Here is an 11,319-nt window from a genome sequence, read left to right as displayed (position 1 = left end):
GAGGGGCAGTAAAAAAGAGAAACAGCAACAGGGTCTCTCCCTCCCTGGTCCCTGCATTGGCTGCCGCTCTGCGTCTTCCCAGGATCTCCTCGGCTGTGCCGCAGGGGGCGGTGTGAGCACCAGCTTCCCCTTGCTCCTCAGTTCTTACGCCGGCAGCGTGGGGACTGGACTTCGTGCCACGGCTGCCTGCCGAACTCCCTCCGCTCCCACCCCTCCCGTTTTGCTGCGCTGCCGGCGGGTCTCAGGCTCCCAGCAGCTGGGCGCGGGAGGGGGGCAGGAAGTTGCTGGAGCACTTGGGGAGGGGGAGGCTGAAGGAGCAGCCGGCCCGGCAGCGGAGACAGCTGCTGCCGGGCCATGGAGCCAGCCGCCTCCTGACCACACCATGGAGCCCTAACGAAGGCGTCTGCCCCTCCCGCCGCGGGGGTGAGCGCCAGTGCCCGGGCGCGGGGGGACCCGGAGACCCGCGCCCCCACAGTGGGCGCGCGGCGGGCGCAGCTGCTCCCTGCGGCCGGAGCGCGGGGGAGGTGGCAGGAAACTTTGGGAGACTAGGGAAGCCCCTGGCCTGGGGGCGGGTCGCTAGAGCCCCCCGCCTCCCCCCGCGCGAGTCAGGGGAGAGGCACCTCCGTGGCTGCGCTGGGCTTCTCGTGCCTGGAGGCGATGCGCTTCCCGCGCCGACGGCCAGACAGGAGGCGGCTGGTTCCTGTTCTCTAACCCGCTGCGTGTTTCCTTCTCTCCCCGTCAGGATTACCGAGAGGATGGGATGGATTTAGGAAGCGACGCTTGCAGCAGCCGCTCCAGCTCGGAGTCCAGCTCCAGCAAAGTCACCCCTTGCTCCGAGTGCAAATCCTCCCCCTCCCCGAGCAGCCTGGACTTGGCGGCCCTGGGGGACTCGGAGGACTCGGACTCGGAGGAGGATTACCTGGGCTACGGCAGGAAGGGGGCTGCCGAGTGGGAGGAGGACGGGCTGCGCACCGCCGCCGGTGACCGCTGCCGTGCAGAAGCTGCCAGGCGCCGGAGTTCAGCGGAGGAGCCGGAGGATGTGAGGAGCAGCGGCAGCAGCAGCGCCTCCAGCACCATGCCGCCCCCCGCCCCCAACGGCAACCCCGCGCCCCACCAGCCGCGCCCGCCCCACCACCTCAGGCACAACGGCAACCTGGTGGCCTCCGGCCGCAGGACGGGGCACGGAGGGGCGGGCGGGCGCAAAGCCCAGCCTGCTGTGGGGAGGCTCCGCGGTGGAGGGGGTGTCGCCCCCGTGCACCCCCTGGACAGCTCCGCCGGAGGAACTTGGCTGAGAGAGCAGGAGCCCCAGCTCCCGACTATGGACTGGGAGGCTTTGGAGAAACACCTGGCAGGGTTACAATTTCAGGAACAGGAGGTACGGAACCAGAGCCAGAAAACAAACTACACCTCAGTAAGTTGGTCCCCGTTATTTGCAAGGTCTGTGGCTTTGGGGAGGGAGCGAGGGGGGGAGGGAGAGTCAGTGTGAACGGAATTACTTGTGGAGACAAGACATGTTACTAGGCAGTGAGTCACGTCCCTCGCCTAGACCATAGGGAGCATTGCCATAGATGGTAACGGGGTAAAGGGCAATCGCGGTCGCCCTTTAATTGTGACAGGTTTTTCACCTTTCTAACCTTAGGAGGCAATTCCGGTTCCATTGTTGCTATTACGAAGCTTCATTGTGTTTGAATCCAGATCTGCCCCCTCTCTTGCAGATCTGCAAAGAATTTCTGTCTTTCTGCAGCCTGTCTCATTTGTTCAGCTATGGAAGAAATGGCTAGAGTCTAGACTCTGACCTGCCCTGGCCTGAGGAGGATTGGGGAGCTAGGGTGTGTGAACACATCAAGTCCCTGACTCAGTGACCATTTATCATGTATTGTGAATGTTGAGATTTTGGTGGGGCTCAGAGGCACTTCCTGTTTCTTATCAGAAAGACACCTGGCTGGGTACAGGAAAGCCAGACAGTGTGGGTGGCATTAGGAGGTGGGGGGGATGAAATAAACATAAGCAGGAGTCTTAGGCCATCTAATACACTTCCCAATACTGATCTGGCCCAGTGAAAAGGCTGGGTATCCTTTTTGAAGGGTGTTTCCCTGGCTGTTTTATTTTCTGAGGTATAGCAACAATGCAAGCATTTAAATATGTACCTTAGCCAACAAGGATTGCATACTTTAACCAAGCTAAAGTATGTGACAACATTACAGTATGCTTTTCATTTGATACCTTGCCTTGGGGTGTGGTTTGAGTATGCAGGGCCTCAGGCTACTTGAAATTGGATGCCTGCACTTTGACTTTAGAACATGAGGACAAGTAACAGCCTTTCTCAGTGTAATTGGTATTGCTTCTACTAAAAGAGAGGAGGGGATGTTTATTTTATTTTAGCAGAACCTGGTTGTCAGACATCCACTATGTGTTTCAAATGTTTCCTTTAATCACTGCTGTACAGCAGATTTTCATAGCTATTCTTTTCATCAGCATTCAGTAAATATGCCCTTTAAGCAGCAACCAGAAATTATCATTGTTAGACACAAAGTTATTACATTGTTTAAAAAAAAAATCTCCTCCTGGTAACGGTCTTAATGTCTATATTTTATTTGGAGCACCTTTTAGAAAGTATGAAGGCAAAGAACAAAATTTTGCTTGTATTCATTCTGTGGTTGTTGCAACTGTAACAAAATAATACAATGGCTTTTAGTTTCAGCAGTAAGAGATGCTTGAAGTCACTTTATTTTAAATACTTGATATCCATTCAATACATTCATAGCCTTGATGAAGATTTTATATGACCTGTGAAAGTTGTCTTTGTGTGTGTGTGTGTATGTGGATTTAGGTGCCTATGCCTTGAGAGATTAAATGGCATTGGCTAGAGTGAGAGCAAGTGCTGTTCAGGCTTCCCTGTACAGCTCTGCCTATGAACTACACTCCTAACAGGCCAGAATAATGATATTTCAGTCCTGAGCTATTCCTGAGCAGAGACTATCACACAAAATAATGGCCGTTTATTTCATTTATTTATCTTTGTGTGAGAGCTGAACAAAGTCCCCCAACAGCTAGGATGAAAACATAAAACATGTTCTCACTTGTAACCTGAGCCAGAACTGGAACCCAGTACTGCAGAGATTTAAGAGCCACAGTCAAGTTGAAAACTACTTCATATACAATAATGACTTAAAAGCACAAATAGTCTATTGTGAAATGTCATATTATATGATTTACTATATGAAGTAATAATTTTGGAATCTTTAAGGAAGAAAAAGAAACTAGCACATATTTACACTCTAATAAGCACGTGTCAGTGGTGGGTTGGGTATACAGCACTCTGTCCAGGGATATACGAAATCCCATTCATTAAGAATCTTTTTTTATAACATGTAAATTAAAAGAAGGGATGAAATCCCCTAATATTTTCTCTAAAAGTACATTACAAAACACTGCTTTGTCACGAACAATAAAACTGGTATCCTCCATTAACCTCCAGCTTATAAATTCACTTACCTAGGGCTTGATTTTCTAAGATGCTCAGCACCCTCGTTTCTTACTTACATCAGCTGAAGAGAGGATGCTGACTACCTTGCAGCACTGGCCTTCTAGTCAGGCATCTATGCTTCATATGATACTGATTGTCTGTGTTTTGAGATGACTTTGAATGAATCATTCCTTGAACATTACAAATTATTGTAGAAAAATCTTGTGGTTATTGGATATTGTAATTAGGCCAGTCTGGTAGCATGACCGCTACCATGCAATGCATTTTAAAAAGACCAGACTTGGAACTAAGGATGAGCTAATAACAGCAGCATGTAGAGGGTTTGGGAAATGACATGAATAAAATCACTGATCCCATACTTTTTAGTTGGTCTCGTAATTGATAGTGACTTATGCAGAAACTAAGCTTTTTTTTTTTTAAAGCGGTTTCTCTCCTTTATTGTTATGAGGATAATCTCAGCAACGTAAACTGATATACTCTTGGTCACTCAGGTTTACAGAAAACCACCTCTAACTAAGCAACAGCAGCAGATGTAGGAACTCTTCCCTTCTAGTTGTGTGCTCGCCTAAATGAGGTGTTACCCTCAAAGGTTTTTGGATCATTGCCATTTACAATAAATCTAGGACTTAAATTTAAGAAAAAGTCCTAATTGGAGCCAATGCATTAAAAATTCTAACCAAACATTACCTCTCTTGGGCCTACTCTCCCCCTTTGTCAAGTCTGAGTGCTTTGGCTACCCTTTCTCCAAACCAGAATCCTCCCTCTACACTACCTGTGCTGGGAGTAGACTGGGGTTTCTTGTGTCCCTTTACCCTTGCCATTAGTTCTTTTATATATTAATCCATATCTCCTATAGTAATTGTAGCACCTTGCCTCAAGCCAGGAAGATGAGTACATATTTCCTCTTTGTTCAGCTGCTACAAACATAGATCAATCTGCAAGAGATTCCATGGAAGCCTAATCTGTGCTACAGAATTGCTGTTGTTCCACAGTACTGTCCCACATAGACACAGAGCACTCCAGTAGATCGGATCAGGCTAATGAGAGTGGGCTTGCATCTGCAGAGACAGAGCACATACACATCTTCTCTCTTAGGTATTGCTGAGCTGCCTGTCAGCTTAAAGCCACAGTTAGCATTTCCCATTTTTATAAATGTATCTGTTTTACAGTATGTGAGATACTAGGAAGAATTCTTGATAATTGTAACCAATTTTCCCTCAGCAATTTTCCAGCACCCTTAAATAACAGTTTGTGTTGCTTGTTGTGGCCGCCTTTGTCTTTTTCCTCGTATATTTCTGTTTATGTATTTATTTGGTTTGTGTGCATCAGTTCTGTGAATCAGTCAAAACCACTGAACTACTGCAAGAATCTCATTTCTCTTGTCTCAGTCCTGGATCTGTTCCTTCTAATTAGCATCTGTGCCCTATGGGCATATTTTAGGACTGTACACTGCATTAGACTGCTTGAAGTGTAGACAGACTCGTGTTTACAGATCCTCACATTTTATAATAGAGATGGTCAGGGTGAGTAAATAGTGGGGAAGTGGGGGATCTCTGCTATCATGGGCAGTTGAATAAATTTTGCTGTGCTCTCCTGTGGTAATAGTCTCTCTAACATCCATTCACTCAGCTGTATTCCATCTTCAGGGAGGGTTTTCTCTGTCGTCTTGGGCTATATCTACACTGCAGTTAAAAACCCGTGGCTGGCCCATGCCAGCTGACTTGGGTTTACAGGGCTATGGTTAAGGGGCTGTTTAACTGTGCTGTAGAATACATTTTGGCTCACGTTGGAGCCTGGACTCTAGGACCATGCGATGTGGGAGGTGGAACATCTACAGTGCAATTAAACAGTCTCATGAGCTGAGTCAGCTGGCAGAGGCCAGCCATGGGTGTCTAATTGCAGGGTAGACATACCCTTTGAGGCTGGGAGCCCATGTGCTTTTTCCCCTGCTGTTTTGTGGATGTTGAGGGTTCTCTCTAGCCTCCCCATGTTGGACGTGAACAATCCTTTTTCTCCATCATCCAGCCTGATATTAGAGATGTACACCTCTTCTTGGCTGTCTCAGGCTCTTTTGGACTGAGAAGCCAGAGGAGGAGAATCAAAGATACTTCGTGTCCTCATCTGTCCAAGCTTAAGTGGGGGAGTTCCTGCCAAATTTTCCTAGGTTTTCTCAGAGGATGGGGAAGCAGGCATAGCAGAGCCCAAGTACCCCTATTTGCTCTTCATCTTATTAGTCTGTTGCAATTTGAGACAGCTGCAGATTCTTCTTTTTAGGCAGGGCTGCTGCTGCAGGTGAGGAATTTAGACAGCGAGATCAAGTTACTTGGTCAGTCATACAGGAAGCATGTGGAAAAACTGCAAATTGAATCCAGGTTTCCTGAGTCCAGTGCCATAAACACAAGAATACCTTTTTTTTAAATGAAACTCCTATAAATATTGCAGAATTAATTCTAGATTACTTACTGAAACCTGTGACAGGAACTTCAGGTATAATAATATTAAGTAAAATCTGAAGTCTTATAGAGTAGGATGCCTCATTTGACTTCTGGGGTTAGCTGTTAAGGCATTGTCAGCTAATTTTAGGTGACTCACTCCCTTAAGAGAGTTTTGTAAACCCAGATAGAAGTAGACACGTTTTCATTATTTTTTCCTGGGGTTTGTGCGGGCTTTTAAAAAATATATAAATATTCCTCGCATTGCTGAAAACTCACAAATTTTCTTTGAAAATGAGAATTACGGATTGAAACTGATTTGAAAATGACTGAAAAGTGAAACTGTTTAGTTTATTTTGATTGCCAAAGTTAAGTGAAATGCAAAAAGACAAATAAGATTTAAAAAATTATTCTAGTTGTAGTAATCTTAAAATAGTGTTGGTAACAGGCATGTGTGTGGAGGTATTAGTTTTTACTGACAGTATTACTTCTAAAAGTGGATATTAATGTGTCTTCCCTGCAGATTCTATATGATATTATCAAAAGAACAGCCAGCACAAGCCTGATTACAAATTGGGGAAATTAAGAGTTCTTTTGGAATTAGTATTTATTTTAAAATTCTCTTTAGCACTTTCCAAGAACTAACACTTTAGTATTAGTTAAATACTTTGGCTGGCTTATGATCTCAGTACTGGATGAGTGGTAGATTCACTTTATCTAATTGTTTAATGTAGTCAATATTTCAGGTCCTTAGTCTCCCAAATACTCCAGTTTATAATAGGTGATCTTCCTCTTTGAGTTTTGTTTGTGCAATCTCAAATTAGTCATCAGCTCTGAACTAGTGGTCCTGTTCACTTTAATACTCATGTATTTTAAACTAGTTTTAAGAACAGCTCTGGCTAGACACTACTGTAATACAGCTTGTATCTGTATCTTGCACTAATGCAAAAAAAATACAGTTATGTTTAGAACTATGCTAAAGCTATGCTTTAGGAGGTTAGTCTATGGCATGATTTCTGCTAATAGTTATTTGAACAAAAATTTCCTATCAACACTGGACGCTTTGCCCTTATCTACGTTAACTCATCACCACCACCCTGAAATTTCCCATTGTTGCTTCTCCCTGTAGCAGCAACAGTGGAAGAACTCATGCATCATTGTTTCCTTGTGCTCCCCCTGTCTGTTTTATCCTTCTGTTTGTCTTTTGTTAGACATCTGAGATTGTAAACTCTGTGGAGCAAAGATAATCTTTTTGTTCTGTTTGTATCGTATCTAGCCCAATGGGATCCTAGTCTATTACTGGGGCTCGTAGGCAGTACTGGACTTCTAACATCCAGCCTTGTGTCTAAACTTGTTCTGAACACAGTTGTTAAAATGCTTGCTGTCTCTTCTGTCTCGTTTATAAGAGAGACCACTGGTAGACTTGAACAAGTAGTAGCAGCAGTGGGAAATTATAGGACAAATTACTAGTGCAAACACTAGTTTAAAACTGTGCTGACTGCATTTTGTGTGCTGATGATTGTCGAAGGGGCTTTAAAATAAGGCTCCATCATTCTCCAAGGGAGCAATATCATATAACTTCAGTCAGACCATATGCTTATACACATGCACTATTCTGATGTTGGCTGGATTTGAACTAGCAGCTCTGAGGTGGACATGTGTCTTCTTACCAGTCACTGAGTTATGAGGATACAAGTGGTGGGGTCCTACTTCCTGAAGCAAGGGAGTATTTCTGGGACTTTTTGGATCCCTTAGAGTTTCCCTTAAGAATTTAGGAACATAAGAGGGAATTTCAATAATTGAAATGGGACTTGCATAAAGTATAAATAAGGATTTCAGCTGAGTCTCAAAGTGGGAATGGATTCTGAGAATGTTGTAGAAAGATTTACAAGAAAGGAAGATGTGGGATGTAAATATGAGGTTAGGGCCAAGGATGACTTCAAGAATTTTGGACAACTGATCTAAATAAAGTCTTTGAGGTATTCAGTAACAAGAAAGTAGGGTGTTTTGTGGCATTTGGCAGCCTGCACTAGTAGCTGGAAGGAACAGAGATAGAGCTGAGGGAACTACAGAATTGGGTGTTAACTACATGGAAATAATGGCTGCTGTTTAAGTTACAGTAGCTTGCTGCGAACTAAATGTCTCCAGTAGCTGCCATACTCATTGGTTTTGCAAACACTTACTAGTCACAAAGATCTTCTATAAAACACATTCCACCAAATATCTGATTATTTAACAGGTGAATGACCAAATGTTTCTCTTAGGGGAAAGAATGGTTTTATAGCCACCATTTTTGCAATGCCTTCAATGTTTGCAGCAGTGTGAATTAACTACATGAAAATACTGTTCACTTCTATTCTGCCTTTTAAAATCTAGCTTTTAACAAGTGCTGTGTCAATTCAGCAATATTGTCACCAGTTCTCTTGAAAAGGGAGATCAGATGTTTGCTGTCTGTCCAATGCAAGATTAACTGACTTTATCATAAGGAAACATCCATAAGTGGTGACCTATATTGCATTGTGCAATTGCAAGACTTTAGTGTGATTTAACTTTTTAAAGAATAATAAATATCAATCAAGCAATTTAAATTACTTTAAAACTTTCATCTCCCTCAGACTTGTGCAATGTCTTGAATAATTTCATCAGCTACTACTGAATGACTTGGAAGTTACGCTGTCTCAAGTTTTTCATAACATTTTGCTAGGTTGTGGATGTGTGTGAAAGAGTTAACTTTACATGCTCGTAACATTTATTTGTTTCTTTTGGGGGCAGCTCTTCTAACTACAGCATTAATCACATATTGCAGAGAGACTGTCCTTCTGTATACCAAGTCTAACTTGCATACATCATGCTATGGATTGATAGGTTTCTTTAGACACCTCTTTAGCATCTTAGACCTTCATCTGATAAAGAAGAAATTACATCTTTTCAGAAGGTACTTAATGCTTAGAACACTTCTTGAAAGCTTATTTGGACTAATCTCACCATCCAGATGCTGAAAGTCTGCTGCCAATATTTCTTCTTTACTCTCTGTTCAATTGTTGAGTCATAGCTGCATTAGAAATAATAATAAACGTGTCATTACATGATTTATGGTATTTAGTATCTGTTGTAATACGGCCTTCTTTTGTGAATAGGAAATAGTCCCCCTCTATTTGCAGCCTTAGTAATGGTTCTTACAAAAATGGCATTAATGGGCTTAATACCATTCTTTTCATGTCTCTGTGGACAATAACTACAATCAAAAGTGTATTTTCAGAAAATGATAATGTATGTATTTCCTAGCCTCTAAAATCCTGAAAACACTAGTAAATTGACTTAGCAGATGACTTTTAAAAAGTGATTCTAGTGCTTGTGACAATTGCTGGATTGAAGGCATTATAACTGAATTCTGGTGTCCATGGACCAGGTTTACAGTGGGCAGTGGTAATACAAGCTTATTCTTTCAGCCACTGGGACTGTTCCTCAATGCAGATCTGAGGTAGTTTCCTGTCTCTTTTTATCCACTCAGCCCTTAAACTCTGTCTATGTGCATTGTAAAGAAGCATGTTTTATATAGCTTTTTGTGTTGTACATATTTGTTTGCTATGAACTAAACTGAAACACACCAGCTAACTCCACACAGACCATTAAGTAATCTTCAGATAGTAACAATTTGGTTACTACGTAATTTAGCAGAATTTAAACATAAGGTAAGAATGGCCACAGTGGGTTAGACCAGTCCATCTAGTACAGTATCCTGTCTTCTGACAATGGCCAATGCCAGATTCTTCAAAGGGAATAAACACAACAGGGCAATACTCATGTGATCCATCCCCTATTGTCCTGTCCCAGCATCTGGCAGTCAAGAGACTTAGGGACACCCAGAGCATGGGGTTACATCCCTAACCATCTTGGCTAGTAGCCATTGGTGAACCTATCCTCCATGAACTTATCTAATTGGTTTTTTAAACTAGTTATCCTTTGGCCTATGCAACACCCCCAGCATTGAGTTCCACAGGTTGACTGTGCATTGTGAAGAAGTACTTCCTTATGTTTGTTTTAAACCTGCTTAATTTCATTGGGTAATTCCTGGTTCTTGTGTTATGTGAATACAGAATAACACTTACTTTCTCCACACCATTCATGATTTTATAGACCTCTATCATATTGTCCCCTTAGTCGTCTCTTTTCCAAGCTGAACAGTCCCAGTCTTTTTAATCTCTCCTCATATGGAAGCTATTCCATACCCTTAATCTGTACTTTTTTTGCAATGTTAATGTCTTTTTCTGATACTGATGACCGGAACTGCACGCAGTATTCAACGTGTGCACGTACCATGGACTAATATAGTAGCAGTATATTTTCTGTCTTATTATCTATCCCTTCCCTAATGGTTCTTAACATTATTAGCTTTTTTGACTTATACTGCACATTGAGCGGATGTTTTCAGAGAACTATCCACAGTGACTCCAAGGTCTCTTTCTGGAGTTGTAACAGCTAACTCCATCATTTTGTATGTGTAGCTGGGATTATGTTTTCCAGTGTGCATTACTTTGCATTTATCAACATTGCATTTCATCTGCCATTTTGATGCCCAGTCACCCAGTTTTGTGAGATCCCTTTGTAAGTCTTCACAGTCTGCTTTGGACTTAACTATCTGGGGTAATTTTGTGTCATCTGTAAACTTTGCCACCTCACTGTTTACCTCTTCATCCACATCATTTCTGAATATGTTGAACAGCACTGGTCCAAGTACAGATCTTTGGGGGACCCCTGCTATTTACCGCTTTCTTCTGTGAAAACTAACCATTTATTCCTACCCTTTGTTTCCTTCTTTTAACCAGTGATCCATGAGAGGCTCTTCCTTCTTTATCTCTTGACTGCTTAAATAACAATCGGAAGGTGAAATTTTCTATATCCCGCAATCAATCTTCTGAGTCATGTAGTTCTCATGATCTTCTTTAACTTACATAAACTTGCAGAATGCTCTTTATTTCTCCAGAAGGCTTTAGGGATCCCATTCAGAGTGAAAACAAAGAGGATGAGGTAGAAGAAAAGAGGACTAGATCTATACCAATACAAATATTTGCTTACTTTTGGCAGGTTAGTTCTGTGGGCATCTTGAGGGTTACAGGATTTTGTTTTGGCGTTGATTGATTGATTGATTGTTTGCTCTTTTTGGACACTGAGACCTTCAGGTGCATTTATAATGTAGATCTAAAATACAGGATTAAATCCTTAAAACAAAGTATTTAAACTCAAGTTTTATTGGCCTTGGGGAAGAAGTGCGTTTTAAGGAGAGGCAGACTGGCTTGGAAAGGAGATTTAGGGAGTGCACAGAGGAGCGCATGCACACATACAAGATTGCCAGGAGAAAATAAGGGAATAATTGGGCATGTGCCTTGGAATGTGTGAAAG

The 11,319-nt window shown here is 42.8% G+C and overlaps 1 protein-coding gene across 3 annotated transcripts in view; it reads left to right on the top strand.

The window, feature by feature from the left end:
• Nucleotides 1–253: 253 nt before the first annotated feature.
• The window catches only part of SCHIP1 (schwannomin interacting protein 1), a 110,628-nt gene continuing 99,562 nt past the window's right edge, over nt 254–11,319 (top strand). Inside the window, exons 1-2 of one of the 3 annotated variants that reach the window (XM_067545105.1) lie at nt 254–423; nt 743–1,411. In XM_067545105.1, coding sequence (XP_067401206.1) covers nt 761–1,411 — 651 coding nt within the window. In that variant the 5' untranslated portion in view covers nt 254–423; nt 743–760. Of the gene's footprint in view, nt 424–599; nt 1,412–11,319 lie in introns of those variants that run through there. The other 2 variants (XM_067545282.1, XM_067545193.1) reach the window with 2 other exon arrangements.

Source organism: Emydura macquarii, unplaced genomic scaffold (assembly GCF_026122565.2).
Source record: "Emydura macquarii macquarii isolate MOO-44397 ecotype Brisbane River unplaced genomic scaffold, CSIRO-AGI_Emac_v2 contig_18, whole genome shotgun sequence".
Lineage (NCBI taxonomy): Eukaryota > Metazoa > Chordata > Testudines > Chelidae > Emydura > Emydura macquarii.
The sequence above is the reverse complement of the archived record's forward strand: the minus strand, read 5'-3'. Positions and strand labels throughout refer to the sequence as shown.